General features: G+C 37.0%; 2 protein-coding genes and 1 non-coding gene across 5 annotated transcripts in view; 2 read left to right on the top strand and 1 right to left on the bottom strand.

Moving 5' to 3' along the window:
• Window positions 1–2,470: 2,470 nt before the first annotated feature.
• Window positions 2,471–6,622, bottom strand: Dph5 (diphthine methyl ester synthase). Its single transcript, XM_069825631.1, has 5 exons — window positions 6,446–6,622; window positions 5,812–6,045; window positions 5,102–5,222; window positions 3,928–4,080; window positions 2,471–2,868 (listed from the first exon to the last, which is right to left on the bottom strand). Exons 1-5 carry the CDS (start codon window positions 6,578–6,580, stop codon window positions 2,651–2,653), a joined length of 861 nt encoding a protein of 286 aa, XP_069681732.1. The 5' UTR covers window positions 6,581–6,622; the 3' UTR covers window positions 2,471–2,650.
• Window positions 6,623–7,089: 467 nt separating this feature from the next.
• Window positions 7,090–17,361, top strand: part of LOC138699611 (uncharacterized) — a 31,264-nt gene continuing 20,992 nt past the window's right edge. The window contains exons 1-7 of one of the 3 annotated variants that reach the window (XM_069825629.1): window positions 7,090–7,317; window positions 7,422–7,628; window positions 10,176–10,306; window positions 10,386–10,482; window positions 14,063–14,212; window positions 14,506–14,668; window positions 14,898–15,057. In XM_069825629.1, the coding sequence (XP_069681730.1) occupies window positions 7,198–7,317; window positions 7,422–7,628; window positions 10,176–10,306; window positions 10,386–10,482; window positions 14,063–14,212; window positions 14,506–14,668; window positions 14,898–15,057 (1,028 nt within the window). In that variant the 5' untranslated portion in view covers window positions 7,090–7,197. The remainder of the gene's footprint in view (window positions 7,318–7,421; window positions 7,629–10,175; window positions 10,307–10,385; window positions 10,483–14,062; window positions 14,213–14,505; window positions 14,669–14,897; window positions 15,058–17,361) is intronic. The other 2 variants (XM_069825628.1, XM_069825630.1) reach the window with 2 other exon arrangements.
• On the top strand, window positions 9,758–9,830 carry TRNAY-AUA (transfer RNA tyrosine (anticodon AUA)). Its single transcript has one exon. It is a non-coding gene; the product is annotated as a tRNA-Tyr (tRNA).

The raw sequence follows: 17,361 nt of genomic DNA, 5'->3' as shown, positions 1-17,361 counted from the left end.
CATACTGGTAGAGTGGTTTTCTAAGAATATGTAGAGGAACACTCTGCACATTTCACAGCTATGTCTGTGATGTTAAACTGGGATGTACGAGGGTTGTTTGAAAAGTTCATAGCCTGCTACTACGATTATTCATTTCTCAACATAATCCCTCGTGAGATTTACACACTTTTTCCATCGATGCTGCTATATCTTCCTTGTACACAGATTCCTCATGGTCTGCAAAAAAGCCTTCTGCTGTTGCTATATCCTAATGAGTTTTGGGAAAAGAAAGAAGTCTGAGGGGATGAGAATTGGTGAGTGGAGACAGGGGTGCTGCAACAATTCGATTCGAACCGTAGTTCGTGTAGTTTAGCAACTGCAATTGCAGACGTGTCAGCAGGTGCATTATGATGAAACAACACTTTCTTCTTGGCCATACCTGGCCTCTTCTCGTAAATTTTCCTTTTCAGTTGCTGCTGGAGTTTTGAATAATATTCTCCGGGTATTGTTCTCCCCTTTGTTAGGTAGTTAGTCATGATTATCCAATGTTCTTAGCATTTGATTATTCACAATAAGTAACAATGCTTCCACTGTATATAGTCCATACTACAGAACGTCCATATGATAAAATGTCCATAAGGTCAAAATGTCCATACGGTGAAAATGTCCATACGACAGAAAGGCCATATGATAAAATGCCCGTTAGGTCAAAATGTCCATAGTGTCAAACGTCCATAATGTCCAAGTTCAAAGGAAAATTCTGCTTGAATAGAACACAAATTTTATTCCATAACTCGTACAGATAAGTTATTAATCATCGGGAACCGGATCCCCACTTTTAAGATGGTAACTAATACTTTTAAGATTTAAGAGAATATCTCCTTTTTCTTTGTACTTGTTGTAGTTTCTCACAATCTGGAGAATTTGTCTTTGATTCGTCAAATACATTTCATTTCCAGCTCTTTAATTTGTGTATGCCTCATTCTTGCTTGCAATATTTTTGTCCAAATTCCATTTTCTTCGAGCTTTGGGCACTGTATAAATTGCCAAGTGGATGGATGTACAATTATCACGCATTGAAGGAGATTGTGCCAGTCTTCTACTGCATTGTTTGTGTGCTGCATGCCTTTCAGGCTTGGGAGGTTCATGTTCCTGTATCGCCAATATATTTTTGTTCTATCTCTATTAAAGTCATGATGTTGGAACAGGTATCCACGAAGAGAAAGAAGTGGCTTACCCTTCTCTGATGGCACTAACTGAGGATTTCGTTCCGTCTTTAAAAAATTCAGTTCTGATTAGTTCTGCATTTGAAAATTGTTACATACTCGTAGGTTACTATAACTACCATGAACAATGGATATAGTGTACATTATAGAGCTATGGACATTATGACTGGACATCAGAGTGAAGTGGACATTATAGAACTATGGACATTTTGACTCTGGACGATTTAACATGGACATTTTCAACGTGGACATTATTCCATGGACATTTTGACATTATAATCCTGGACTTTATGTCTGATAACCGTAACAACCACTAATGTAGCAAAGGGTAACACCGTGATTTCATTTAAGCAAAGGCATTAATTAGTTCGCCTTTTGTTTCTTAAGCATTTATAAATGTAAAACATTTGAATATGGTAGGATATACGTGTATTTTCGCCTAGCACTTTTTTACATGTAATGGTCGACTTCTCAAGGAACATTTTAATATTGAAAGTACAGTTTTCAAATTTATTTCTTTGGTAGTACTAGTGCTTAATTATTAATTCTTTTCATCTTGCCTTCCCCCAACCCTCCTAAATAATACCACTGCTCTTCTTCGCAAGTTAAGACTGAATTCTATACTTTTCAATATCACTATTTCATTGAGAGGTAGGTGACCAATTTACCTGGCAACATTTTGACGATTATCCCAAAGATCTTAGTGTAAGGTTTTCCTATCATAGTGATTTTTGGAAGGCGAACATCAAGCATCCTTACTTAATACATGATCTCTCCATCCTTTTCTTTACTTCTTTATTTTACTCATTTTACCACATCTTGATTTTCACATTTATTCCAAATATTTTCATACTCTGTCTATCATAATATAAACTATAGCCTGTAATATGTACTTTGGAGTGTTTTCATTTCTGTTACTGACATCATTTTTTCGAGCCTTTATCTTTCTGCCCTGGTGTCTGTAGAACATGTTAAAATAGCTCTTACACATGTTTTATACATCATTGTAATGTTTTCTATGCGGACTCGAAATGGACTGGAGTAGGATGGAACAGCATTCTGGTTTGGGCATTTCATGAACTTTTCCGTTCCATCTCGCAGAAAATGACTATTATCTCTTCCAGATTGTTTTAATTTTAATTATATATGATATTTCAATTAAGTGTAAATTAAAATTGTTAAAAATACTAACAATGGCACTATCGGTACTGATTTATTGTACTGGGAAAATTATAAATCATTGGTACAAAAAGAAAACATTCCTGTGACTGTTATAATGAATTTATTTCATAAATACAAATATAACATTAAAGATTATTTCTCCAAGTTTCCATGGACATTCACAGATGTTCGATGTGGGCGTCATTTGTGACACTGAAGATGTCTACACGATACTCCATTTCTTGCTATACTCGTATTTATTATTAATTTGTGCATGCAACAAGTCACGAGGTCTGAGCAATCTCAAGCAATGCGTCCTTGCTGCGAGCAAACTGCGTGAGAAATTCCACCTCGAGAGGGTGGAGGCAGCCAGCGATGACAAGGGAGTGCAGTGGGGGACCAAGTTCGACCTCCTTCATCTCCTGCAACGAGCAGGCCACTATTTGCTGGTCCTCAGCCCCTACACGTGCCACACCCACACACAGTGAGGAAGCTGAAAATGCTGCAACACAAATCAGTAGATCTCTTGTGAGAGGAAACAAAATGTTCATATAAACATTCACCAGTTTAGCCTAATCGGTTACAACTTCTGAACAAAAAACATAAAACCTGTACATTTATTTCTGAACCACAGAGTAGTTCATAGGATTATAGGAGAACTAGAATGTTTGGCAGTGGGCATTAAGACATGTGATAAAATTGGAGGATCTTCCACTAGTGAATTATTTCTTTTCCCTTAATTATGTTAATGTATATGAACATATGATTTTTTTCAACTAACATAATCCTGCAGAACTGCACGCATTGTATTCTTCACCTGACTTAATTAGAAATATTAAATTCAGACGTTTGAGATGGGCATGTAGCACATATGGGGAAAGTCAGAAATAATATAAAGTGTTAGTTGGGAGGCCGAAAGGAAAAAGACCTTTGGGGAGACTGAGACGTAGATGGGAGGATAATATTAAAATGGATTTGAGGAAGGGGAGATATGATGCTAGAGACTGGATTAATCTTGCACAGAATAGGGACCGATGGCGGACTTATGTGAGGACGGCAATGAACCTGCGGGTTTCTTAAAAGCCATTTGTAAGTAAGTAACATAACCCTGAATTTGCAGTATTAATGTACATATAAACACTTTAAAAACTTTCCTTTTGACGCATAAAGGCTGGTTCACAATAAACCGGGAACGGAAACGACGAGAACGAGAACGGAAATAATGTTAAAATAAATGTATTTAAATGTGATCATTCACAATTAACTATTGTGAATGCTCACATTTAAATACATTTATTTTAACAATATTTCCGTTCTCGTTCTCGTTGTCCTTTCCGTTCCCGGTTCATTATGAACCAGCCTTAACAGCTGCCAAATTCCTGAAAAAGATGTTACACCTAATAAAATTAATACTTGATATCTCATGATGCCAATGGTCCATTACACACATTCCTGGACAATGTGATGAAAGAACTAAACAGCTAAAGTGGAAGTGTATTATTATGATGTACCTCGGTACATCATAATAATAAAGTGGAAGGGTTTGTTTCACACAACATACCCATCTGTCCTTGGTCTCCAGCTTCTGCTTCCTTTCTGTTGATGATCTCCAGAAGCTGCTCAACTGCCTCACAGACTGACATGAAGCGTGGAGGCTGGTACTCCTTCTTCTTCTTCGTTAAGCTTTCTAAAGTTGGCTCTTTAACTCTAATATCTGTATTGAATGCACATTAAAGCCTTTTCAGACACTGATAGTAACAATAATTTTTTATTGTATATTTTGAACGTAATGGATCAGATCTGGTGACCTGTTCCAAGCACATGTCAAAGGGATGTTTTGAAATTACAGACATATTTAATAATTTCAATTTATAATACAATTAATGAACCTGATTAACTTATCAATTTAATGTAAAATAAAAGTAAAATTCCACACATACACGCCACGCCACAGAAACACTGGTAAAAACCAGGAATGTTCAGGTATTAAAACTTGTTTTTCTCGATAATGATTTAATTTTTTTTTTAATTTTAATTAATTTATTTAATACTTTACACTTGAGCTACATTAGGCATTGCAGCCCGAAAGAGCAGAAGCTCATGCTCGGGCGCAGTTCAGATCAGTTATACAAAATATATCACAAAATTAAGAGAGTTCATTGAGCACAATAACATTAATAAATGTCAAAATACATACAGCATGTAATAATAGGGTCTATATACAAATAGAAAATACAAAAGTACATAAATATTAGAGTATCAATTTTTAACGCAATTAGCTTAAACAATTAAATAATTAATCTGATTTGTTTCTTAAATCTATGTGTGTTAAGTGTACTTAGCTCAGGGTAAGCTCTAATTAATGCATTATATATTTTGGGTCCAAAATTTCTGCTGTTTTAATCCAGCAGTTGTGTGGCACTTGGGAGTATTTAGAAAGAAACTGTAGTTTTGTCTCGTATGGTATTCGTGAGGATCAAATTTAAATTTATTGTGGTTTTTATGGATGTTTTGTTACATTTTATGTTTCCCCCTCCCAACACCCTTCATTTGTTGAGTCCTGAGATCAGAAATATCTTAAAAATTACACAAGTTAATGTAATAAACATGAGGGGGAAACTGAGAGCCATTTGTCTTAAAAGAACTAATCCCAAGACCCTGAAGTGAGGGAACTCTGTGATCTATTGTGTTGTGGGCAGTCCATATTTAACTGTTTTCATTTATGTCTACTTTACCTAGCAGACAGAGGGTGTGCAGGCCTCTCTTTCTGTTGCCGATGATCTTGTCGTAGAAACTGTCAGGTTGCCACGAGTCTGTCCAGTATGGAATGGAAACTGTCTCTCCAAAGTTGTAAAGCTGTGAACAATGGGAAAAATTATGACGTTGAACACAAAATTTGGAATGTAAAAGCTTAACAATAGTAAACAAATTCTGAAATAGTGTAAGTTCTTTCATAATCACATCTCTCATTTGGATGGTTAATGCAAGGCAGCATCTTTTCCATTTTCCATTCTACATTCTCCATAACACAATTGAAACAAGACTCAACAGAGTACAGGAAGCTCTGTATCAGTCGCGTTTGGAAGTGTTAAAATATAACCTACCCATCAACCAACACTTTGTAATATAAAAAAAAAACAGAGTTGCAAGATAGCTGAGAAATTCAGAATATTATGAAATGCAGGCACTGAAGAGATTTTCTAGGCATTCTTCAGTTTAGTATTTAACTGCAATAGCTTTCATTATCATCGTCATATTTATCATCCTTTTAGTACCTATTACAATACAGCAGGCCTATTTAAAGATCTATGGCCAAACCTGTCAGAGCCTGATAAATAATTAGAACGAGAAACTTGCCTCGCTGTTGTACCTGATTCTTCTAGTTCTTGTGGTTCCTATTCACAGGCAAATTTTTCTTTGGGAAGTAGCATCATAGTTAACAAACCTGAAGTCCACAGCAGCCAATAGCATTCATTATCGAAGCATTGTGAATGATCTTGCATGTGATGCCCGCTTCCTTGGCCCTGAGTGCTAGATCTGTGTGTGTCGTTGCACCAAATGGGTCTCCCACAACCAGTAGCGCCACATCTTTAGTATCAGCATCTTGTAGGATCGCATCTGCTCCTTGCTCAACAACATCACGGTCCGCAATTATCAAGCTGCGTCCATAGTACTGTTCCTGAAATTCGCACATTGTGCGTAAAAGTAGAATTCAATGATAAAAGTATGATAAACATTGACTGCAAATTATTACAATTACAGAGATGTGAAATTTATTCTTTAGGCACGAATGTCAAAACTAGAGCTGAGAGATGCAGCTGATCGTATATCGTAGGCCTATATGCAAGGTATAAAAAAGCCTAAACTAATCAAACCTAACCTGTCACATTCGTATAAGCAAGGGAGTACGAAGGGAATTACCTCAGCGCTAGTTTAGCCAATGTAATGAAATATGCCCCTAAAATTATTTTCCCTTCTCCTGAAAAATTATGTCACGAACGAGAAAAGGCTGGTGACTACATCACCATACACAATATTAAAAAAATCTATATAACCTAATCCACAGAATCTAACCTTACCAGAATTTCTTTACCGACTGTCAAAATTGATGTATATGCTTCCAAGTAAACTCTTTCAGCTTTTCTTACTATTTCCAGTCCTTTAACTGTAATATCTTTTGCGTCCCCTAATCCCAAACCAATAATATAAAACATGTTATGAATATTCACAAGCACATGTACACATTAGTAAATAGATACCTGTACCTCAGTATAGCCAGTCGATCGGAGAACTTTTTCCCTTCACAGTAGGTGAAATTTTCCTTTCACCTCTGATCACGTGTACATAATCAGGGCTTTCACTACTTAACACAACATTTCCCATTGATTTCAAAACCGTCTTTGTTAAACATTTTTTTAGCATATCCGTCTGCTAATAAAATTTGTTGTAAAGTGTAAAAGCACTCTCGAAAGCATTCAAGCAAGTGCTCACTGTTCAAGCTCGTTGTCAATCTCCCATTTTTAATGGAAATTCCCTTTCTTTCGTCCAGTCCCTCCAGCTCTCAAAATTGATGAAATTTCCCGCTATCTGGCAACCCGGGCTAGTCACATATTCAACAAATAGTTCAGAATTTTGTCAATAGATTTCATCGTTTGTACAAGTAGCGGTTAAACAATTGACCGTAGAAATCTTCGATTGGATGAGATTAGCCCTGGGAGAACCAATAGTAGAGCAAGTTATACATAACCTTTTTTGAAATCTCAGTTTCGGAAGATTATTCACATAGAGTTGAATGCTATGGAGAAATTAGTTTTGTTCCTGTGAGTGAAACATGTTTATCTCGGATGTGGTGTGGAATAACAAAGAAGAATTATACAATGTAATCATAAACGAATTGCGACACATAGGATTGAAGCACAGAATTAAGAAATCAATCGGTAAATATTCACAGGTGAGATGCCAATTGCAAAATTATAATCAGCAAATTTTGTTACTGTCTTATTTCATATGTTGTTTAAGATGTTATGTAATAAATTATTGTGACAAATGTTGTAGCATGCGAAAAATGGCAGTGCAGAAACCAGACTCTTCAAGGTTCCTCTTAATCATCTTGAGAATGAAGTTACCCTCCTGTTGCGCTGTGGAACAGCTGTTGAAGTACCTAGCTTTGTTGCGAGGGCATGTTCTTACATAAAAAAGCACATAGAAACTGAGGGAATTTTTCGGAAAGCTGGATCAACTTCTCGACAGAGAGAATTAAAGGTGTGTAGACGGAATTCCTTTTTCAATTACAGTTTCACATCTTTCATATTTTCTTTCTGAATAAAAATATTTTAGAAATTGTTCCTACAAAATTTGTTTATCCTTATTGTATGTTCTGATTGGTACTTGGTTATTGAACAAGAAAAGTTGGATGCTATACTTAGATGTTTTTGGAATATAAACTGAAGCTGAAGTAGGACTACAAGTAACATTACTTATGGAAACTGTAGACTTCTCTGAAGTAGCTCGAGGTCGGGTTTTTTAGAACGTTTTCATTTTTCGCTGTGCTTTTAATTTTATGTCTCTCTCTGACTTCCCAATCACAAACTTGTTTTTCCGAAGATTAATCTGTTTAACTTCTTCAGAACGAGAAGCTGCAATTTAAAAATCAAAATTTGGTCTCTCTAACAACTTTTCAGCTTAAGTTTGTCCATTTTCTGTTAGCAGTATAGTATCAACGAACTTTTACATTGTGGAAAACAACACTGATGCATTTTTATCTGACATGAGTTTGTTTTATTTAAAATAAAATAGTAAGCTGGTTTCCATTAGGCAACTATTAAAACGTTTCAAGTTAGTTTTATTTATCTCTGTGTTTGTTTTGCCCACTTTAGAATGTAGAAACCAGTTTAGATCACTGCGGTTTTTTATCAACATTGGTATGTGGCATTAATTTTATTAGGGCTATAGACTGTAATTCCAGTAATGTTGTTGAGGTGTTGAATATCGTTGACTGTATTGCCTTATTTATGTTTTTTTATCTATCAGAGATGAGTTGCTAAACATAATAGATAAAGAAAATGGCCTATAATGTGCACATTAAAAGTATGGCTGTGAGACGGTTAAAAAAAGGATTATATAACCAGATACGTTATGCATAGAACATGAATGATAACTGTTGTTCTATTTGCATATCATTAGACAAACAGATCTGTAATGGGTCATTTATAGGATTATGTGGAACAGTAATCAAAGGTCAAACCTGGTACAGTAGTGGCAGGATGATTCATTTGCTGTGTCTTTGGGATAATGGGGATTAGTAAGTTCAATGACTCATTCATGACAGTTGAATGGTCGAAGTTCAATTTGTAATTAGATGTATATTAGTAGGTTCAAATTACATAAATTGCATACTGAATTTTTTTTTTCTGATGTGGATTTGAAATTGTTTAATCCGAGATCTGTGGGTCACTAGAGATCGAGGTGTTGGTGGGTTGCATAAAAAATATTAAAATACTTCGCAGTTATCTATTTCATTAAAATGATTGAAGGATCAAAGTCTGTGAGTTAATAACCATGAGTGTAGAATAAATTAAACAACTTTAGCAACTATTATATATGTACTATGTTATTCAGAATTGTTGGTATGTTATGCAGGATTGTCTTTAGACATCTCTGTTTCCAAGTAATTCAAATAATTTCAAATATAAGTTTTGTGCAAGTCGTGGAAAAATACAATCACTAAGGCCACAGCAAAAGAAAAGTTACTGAAAAGAATTTTCGATGATCGTTCACCTCTGCTGAGGCATGTGAACCTGAGATCTGGTCTGTTGTGACCCTTCATGGACTGTTGCACCACGGATTATTGCACATTAAGTTCAAGACAGCTTGCTAACAGAATTCTCTCCCAAGATTGAAATTATATTAACACACTCTTGAACAAGTTCTGAAGTTGTAAGGATGTTTATTAATATTTGAGCAAAAAAATTCGCTCCGGCGCCGGGGATCGAACCCGGGTCCTTGGTTCTACGTACCAAGCGCTCTGACCACTGAGCTACGCCGAATTCAATCCACAGCACCGGATCGAACCTCCCTCCTTCATTGTTTCCTGACTGCAAGCTAGGTATATATGTTGACGTTTTATGTCCAAGTCAACTGCCATTATGCAAGGGATGTATTCAGCTGAGTGACTTATCTGGCCAGGATTCCGCAGTTAAGTGCACAGTAATCTGTAAGAATATGCACTGCTAGCTGCGGAATCCTGGCCAAATAAGTCACCCAGCTGAGTGCGCCCCTTGCATAATGACAGTTGACTTGGACATAAAACATCAACATATATACCTAGCTTGCAGTCAGACCAAAAGGGAAACAATGAAGGAGGAAAGTTCGATCTGGTGCTGTGGATTGAATTCGGCGTAGCTCAGTGGTCAGAGCGCTTGGTACATAGAACCAAGGACCCGGGTTCGATCCCTGGCGCCGAAGCGAATTTTTTTCTCCTCAAATATTAATTGTCAATTACAGAGATTATTCTGTAGGACAAATTAATAAATCTTTAATAAAATGTTTATTGTTAATTTTGTGCTTGGAAGCATTTCTTAAGAATATCACGTAGCATTTATATGAATTTGAAGATATCTTTTCTGTTGGCTGTGAACTTTTTTTGCAATTAACTTAATGACTGTTACAAAAATCATATTCTAATTTATATTTGTGTAAAATGTATTTATTGATACAATGCCAGACTTGCAAGCATAGTTGAAAACATTGAATAATTTATTTGTTTTGTAATGATGAAGTGTGCAATTAGGCATTGCTGTTGCTGTTTAGGCACTTCTGGACAGTGGGAGAAACTTTGGTCCAGAGCACCACGTGATTGACATAGCAAACCTCCTGAAGATGTTTTTTAGGGAGCTCCCAGAGCCTCTTCTGCCGCACTCGTTCCATGATGTGCTGCTGAGGTAAGCATTGTACAGTGTTATGTACTCATCTGCACACACCTTGCTTTTCATGTTCTTACTTCTTTGTGTCTGGTTGCAGGTGTCTACTACTCCGTGATAAGAAACTAGAAGGGATTCTTTTAGCATGTCTCCTGCTGCCAACTGCGCATATCAACACTTTGGCATATTTAATGCAGGTAAGACATGTGTTCATCGTAACGTTTATATAATTTAAATTCACCTTTGTGGTCATGGTAGCTAATTTGGCGAAGAAACGTACTGAAAACACGGGTCTATATGACTATAGGATATCGGTAGTATGTTCATGAGAATATATGTTGGCTAGATTGGGGAATGGGGTGATGTCATAAGATTGACGTCATCGGTTAGTAGGGTTACATTTTGTGTTTGCGGGTAAAAATATAGAGGTCGTTGTGCATTCCGGTGGTTAGGTTGGTATAAAGTGTAAATTTTATTGGTGGTTGGTACTGATGACGTTTGAATGGCGTACCAGTAAAACATGTGTTTGGATGGTGTGTAAATCATTCTATTATTTGTTCAATTCGTGAGCAGTTGTGCTACTGGTGATTTGTTTGGCTATGGAGTGCGTTGCTGGCCCAAGAGGAGTGAAACGGAGGGCTGAACAAGGTCGAAGTATGTGAGAAGGTTAGAGGGTTAATTGAGGTGATATCTCAGTGACATGAGGTCGACTTATGTGAGAAGGTTAGTGGGTTAGTTGAGGTGATGTCTCAGTGACATGAGGTCGACGTATGTGAGAAGGTTAGAGGGTTAGTTGAGGTGATATCTCAGTAACTTGAGGTTGATGTATGTGAGAAGGTTAGAGGGTTAGTTGAAGTGATATCTCAGTGACATGAGGTCGACGTATGTGAGAAGGTTAGTGGGTTAGTTGAGGTGATGTCTCAGTGACATGAGGTCGACGTATGTGGGAAGGTTGGCGGGTTAGTTGAGGTGATATCTCAGTGACTTGGGGTCGACGTATGTGAGAAGGTTAGAGGGTTAGTTGAGGTGATATCTCAGTGACTTGAGATTGATGTATGTGAGAAGGTTAGTGGGTTAGTTGAGGTGATATCTCAGTGACATGAGGTCGACGTATGTGAGAAGGTTAGAGGGTTAGTTGAGGTGATATCTCAGTGACATGAGGTCGACGTATGTGGGAAGGTTGGCGGGTTAGTTGAGGTGATATCTCAGTGACATGAGGTCGACGTATGTGAGAAGGTTAGTGGGTTAGTTGAGGTGATATCTCAGTGACATGAGGTCGACGTATGTGAGAAGGTTTGAGGGTTAGTTGAGGTGATATCTCAGTGACTTGAGGTTGATGTATGTGAGAAGGTTAGAGGGTTAGTTGAGGTGATGTCTCAGTGACATGAGGTCGACGTATGTGAGAAGGTTAGAGGGTTAGTTGAGGTGATATCTCAGTGACTTGAGGTTGATGTATGTGAGAAGGTTAGTGGGTTAGTTGAGGTGATGTCTCAGTGACATGAGGTCGACGTATGTGGGAAGGTTAGAGGGTTAGTTGAGGTGATATCTCAGTGACTTGAGGTTGATGTATGTGAGAAGGTTAGAGGGTTAGTTGAGGTGATGTCTCAGTGACATGAGGTTGACGTATGTGAGAAGGTTAGAGGGTTAGTTGAGGTGATATCTCAGTGACTTGAGGTTGATGTATGTGAGAAGGTTAGAGGGTTAGTTGAGGTGATATCTCAGTGACTTGAGGTTGATGTATGTGAGAAGGTTAGAGGGTTAGTTGAGGTGATGTCTCAGTGACATGAGGTCGACGTATGTGAGAAGGTTAGAGGGTTAGTTGAGGTGATATCTCAGTGACTTGAGGTTGATGTATGTGAGAAGGTTAGAGGGTTAGTTGAGGTGATGTCTCAGTGACATGAGGTCGACGTATGTGAGAAGGTTAGAGGGTTAGTTGAGGTGATATCTCAGTGACTTGAGGTTGATGTATGTGAGAAGGTTAGAGGGTTAGTTGAAGTGATATCTCAGTGACATGAGGTGGACGTATGTGGGAAGGTTGGAGGGTTAGTTGAGGTGATATCTCAGTGACTTGAGGTTGATGTATGTGAGAAGGTTAGAGGGTTAGTTGAGGTGATGTCTCAGTGACATGAGGTCGACGTATGTGAGAAGGTTAGAGGGTTAGTTGAGGAGATATCTCAGTGACTTGAGGTTGATGTATGTGAGAAGGTTAGAGGGTTAGTTGAAGTGATATCTCAGTGACATGAGGTCGACGTATGTGGGAAGGTTGGAGGGTTAGTTGAGGTGATATCTCAGTGACATGAGGTCGACGTATGTGAGAAGGTTAGTGGGTTAGTTGAGGTGATATCTCAGTGACATGAGGTCGAATACTGTGAATTCGATTATATAAGTGCGTTTTCTCTGCCATGTATAGTGTCGAATTGCCGAAATTTCACGTATGGGATCGTTTGAGGATTTCCTATTTTGAATAAGAACGGATGGGTTGTATTCCAGAATGGGATGTTGTGAAATGGTTTTGCTGATATCCTGTTTTGGATAAGAGTGGATGGGCTCTGTTCCAGAATGGGATATCGTCAATTTGTGTGATTATTCTTTTTAGATAGTTTTATTTACTCATCGTGTTGGTTTACGTCGGCCATGTTGTGACGTCACTGCGTTGTGACGTAACTACCGCCATGTTGTGACGTCATCGTTTGTCAAACTTGACGAAAATTAAGCGATATCCTATATTAAAAGAATCCCGAAAACACAAAGTTGCATGCTTCACGCCATTACAGACTTTTGTAATGCATAATATTGGAAAAGGTGCAACGATTTTCTTGATTTTTTGTCTCGTGTGTGTAAATTGAAATGATATCAAATAAAAAGAATCTTTAAACAAATGGTAAGAAACAGGTACAGGTTTACAAAGCTGAGCTTTTTTCTCTCTTACTCACTTTTTTTGTGTCATCACCACAATAATAGTTTTTATTCTTTACCTTCATTATTTTCACATCACTCTCCTGATCATTTGAATAGTTACTACATAAGATTTACTATCAGAACGTTATAATCTGTACCTTGAAATTACAAGTCCTCTGTCCACAATCATAGTTTTTATTCTTTACCTTCATTATTTTCACATCACTCTCCTGATCATTTGAATAGTTACTACATAAGATTTACTATCAGAACGTTATAATCTGTGCCTTGAAATTACAAGTCCTCTGTCTTGCTTTGTGTATATTACTCGTTTAATAGGACAGTTTCCTCTTTTCTGTTCCCAAGTTTTTTTGTGAATGGTTTTGTAGCAGTGGCAATCATCAAAGCAAATTGTTACCTGTAATGAACCTGAGGCACAATAGTGGCAACATAAGAATTGTAGTAATATGCGTTCAATAATATGTCAACATCCACCCCACTTTTAAAAGTATGAAGCATATTTATTTGCGTTTTAAATTAAATTAATTTTGTTATTACAGAGTGCCGTACAGGGAGAGTGAATCCTGCCATCTCTCGGCAATACAGTTTGCATGCAGTTGCCAGCTCTTGCGGATAACATTCTTGCTATATCATGGCACTAACACGTATAGTCTGACAAATGATCTTTTGCGTAACTAGTGAATTTTTTTATTTAAGGAATTGGAGAGAATCTTAACCTAAATTTCAGAGCTGTTGCTCAAAATGTGATCTTATGTCCAAGGCAGGGGCAAATATGATAAGCATTAGATTACTAAGGTTGACAACTATATAAATACTTGAGACATTTCTGAGATTTATATGACATATTTTATATTACAGTTCCTCCAGGAAGTAGCATCTCATAGTGAATCAAATAAGATGGATGTGACGAACTTAGCAATCATTATTACTCCGTCAGTGATGCCTGTGGAAGATAAAGTCGTAATCCACTGTGCCACCAGACTCACGCATCATGTGGAAGTTGTTGAGGTGGGTATATGTGATATTTGACCATTCAACTCGTACTTATTTTGTAAGATTTTCTCTTTTTATTTTTCGAAAAATTACCTTTTTGAAAATAGGTACTATTGTTAAGGACCAAAAGTTTTGAATGATTTATGTGGTAAAGTGATGTTAGTGTGGTAGTATAATTCGACATTATTTATAAAGATCTTGTTTATATGATTTGCTGGTTAGTGTTCATGTATGTAATGTAATGTGTGCTTAATGGATGCACTTCATTTCTATATTCACAGACTTTGCTTAAAATTTTTCTATTATAGTTACTGATTAGGAATGCTGATAAGATTGGGAACCTGCCAGAGAATCTGAGTGAGAAATTGGCAGCATTCAACTCTATCCCTTCACTGTCTACTGATGAGCAAGATGATGATTTATCACGACAAAGCAAAAAGAAGAAGAAGCGACGAAGTGGATCCCTTACACGTTAGTTTATAATTTATTTTTCTCCATTATAAGATTAACTTCTAAGCACTGTGGTGAACAAAGACATTGCACAGGGTTTCTCTCAGAGTGTTCCCATTTCTCTCTATCTTTCCATAAAGAATTTGAGTAGCCACGACCAGAAAGAAATTGTATGTGAAACTGTAGCATTGAACTGTTACATTTTGTGTATGTGCTCATTAATATGTACGTTATGTGCATATTCTAACAGGAATGTTGAATGGATTGAAGAAAATGGTTGGTAAGGGAACTCCTGAAGTGGATGAGAATCATCTCATTACTTCCACACCCGACTTCTCAACTCCCTGTGTTAAGTCAAGCAAAAAACGGAAAGCTGCAGAGGTGGCGGGTGCTTTTTCAAGCAAGAAAAAGTATGTATATCACTACACTTATGTTTACATGGTCTTTTTGCATATCAAGAGTGTCTGAGAAAGCTTCAGCATTGCTGCATATAAGCCAGCTTGAAGTATTGTTGCCTATGTACAATTAGCCATAGAGTGTAGAACACGAACCCACATACCAGGAAAGAACTGAAAAGTAGACAAAACATTAAGGTGTTGCCTCAATTTGACAGATAGATGGATTATGATAGTTTCATAAACAAAGTTACAATTGTTAGGAAAACCAAAGTAAAGTATTTAGCATCACCTTGCTGATTGTGGATGTGTGACTGTTTTAACTGCTTATACAATGTGTTCGGCTTAAAACTAGAACAAAACAACAATCATTTACACGAAAACTAATGGAATTTTATTTGCAGATTGTTTCTACATGGACGGCAACTCAAATTTTTTTTACAATGTTACTTTTTCTACATGGACAACTGAAAAAAATTTTACACGTGTTATTTTTTCGTACATGAACATTAAATCAATATTATTTTACATATGTTACCCCACCTCGAAATGCACACCATTAGTGGCATGACACTTGTCCAACTTGTACTCAATTTCCTGCCATGTGTTTGACATCATTACCAGTGTTATGTTCACAATAACTGAATGGATGCTGCGACGTAAATCAGAAAGACCATCTACTGGTGTTTGATACACTTGAGTTTTCCCAAACCCTCACAGAAAAAAATCAAGTGGGGTAATGTCTGGTGATCTCAGTGGCCAAACTATGAGTTCAGCTTGTCTCCCAGTCAAACACCCAAGTAATGTCTCAGCCAGAATGTCCTGTACCACTAGTGCATGATGGCATGGTGCACTGTCTTGCTGCAAAATTATACCATCGGGAAATTGAGGCAGAGCATACTCTGTCAACATGATTCCAGTTACAGTATTCTCTGCAAAAAAGTAAGAACATATTATGACCTTGTCCTTCATTAGTCCGCATCACACATGAAGGAGGCTTTCTGTTGCACGCAGCTGTCTGTCTCATGTCATAATTGATATATAGGTTGGAACCTTATCAGTAGGTCGCAGCTGGTACTCCCACTAAAACGACACTGCACCCTTGTCACAGACTTCTTCGGCAAGAGCAAGCACCAGAACACTTTCTGCTGTGAAGTCCACGTCTTTACAACACATCTATGGTTGCGCTTTCCAGACGTTTACAGTTACAGCGCATGCACATTACTCTCTTCAACCACAAAACATAAAACATTTTGTGTCATTGTTGAAGAACAAACCAACTGTACGAAATTTCTCCATTCGTTTTCGTGTAATACATATTTGTTTTATTCTAGGTTTAAACCGGACACACTGTATTTAATTATGTTTGCATGAACAGTTTGTGTTTGTTGAATTGCTTAAGCTGAGTGTTAGCACAATATAAAACTGTTGTATAGTGAGATCTGTAGTCCAGAATACTGACTGTCAAGGATAGACATCATCTCATAGTAAGGGAATAATTGTTATGTAGCCTAGATTGATTGTAGAAGGAATAAAAGCTGTATAGCGAGAGTGTATTACAGTACTGGGAAAGCAAGAGTACAATGAGAAAAATTGTTCCAACATGGTCTTTGCTTGTTACAAATTCTACTTCGAATTTTGCTGAAATTGAACCCAGTTCCCTGATGTGTTTTCTAATTATTGGTGCTTACTAGGATTGGTTTTGTTGTCTTTAAATTTATACTGTTGTTTTGATCCAGTCCCACATATTTGCTTGGTAAGGACCAAATCATTTTTTAAATTTCAGCTTGTACTGTGTTGGAGAACTCTTATTTCATTTTCGACTAGAAAACATAAACGGTACTAACCTCTAAACATGCGACACCTGGCTGCATATTGAAATAAAACAAAAGAAACAATACTTGGAAAATAACCCCTCATTATCAACTTTGAAGCAATAGATCCAGATGAATTTTAACACAGTTGTAGAAAATGCAGGTTAGATTATTTTGCTGCTCCTTCACTAGATTTTTCAGCACTTAATAATCCTCTGAGAATTCACAGTATGTGAGATCCTTGATGAATGGTTGATGTATCTGATATATCATTAAGTGTTGCATTTTGTCGTCCTTTTAAGATACCTACCCATATATAAACGTACTGATTCAAGCATGTTTGTATCAAGGCAGATAAGCAATTTGAATTAGTCTATTGTATATAACTTCTTATTATTACTATATTGGTATTAAGTTTTCACAGGGTCGCATAGTATTATTTAATTGTTTATGTATCTTCGGTATTATTTATTTACATACTTCTTTATTTAACAAGGAACAGAGG

The sequence above is a fragment of the Periplaneta americana genome, chromosome 5, assembly GCF_040183065.1.
Source record: "Periplaneta americana isolate PAMFEO1 chromosome 5, P.americana_PAMFEO1_priV1, whole genome shotgun sequence".
Taxonomy (NCBI): domain Eukaryota; kingdom Metazoa; phylum Arthropoda; class Insecta; order Blattodea; family Blattidae; genus Periplaneta; species Periplaneta americana.
This window is presented reverse-complemented; position numbering and strand designations above follow the sequence as displayed.

Excerpts from the sequence above, each read along its gene's own strand:
- Dph5 (XM_069825631.1), bottom strand. The coding sequence starts at position 6,580 with ATGTTTTATATTATTGGTTTGGGATTAGGGGACGCAAAAGATATTACA. Across the intron at positions 4,081-5,101 it reads GCACACCCTCTGTCTGCTAG|ATATTAGAGTTAAAGAGCCA; the intron begins GTAAAGTAGACA and ends CATTCAATACAG. Across the intron at positions 2,869-3,927 it reads TGGAGACCAAGGACAGATGG|CATTTTCAGCTTCCTCACTG; the intron begins GTATGTTGTGTG and ends TTTGTGTTGCAG.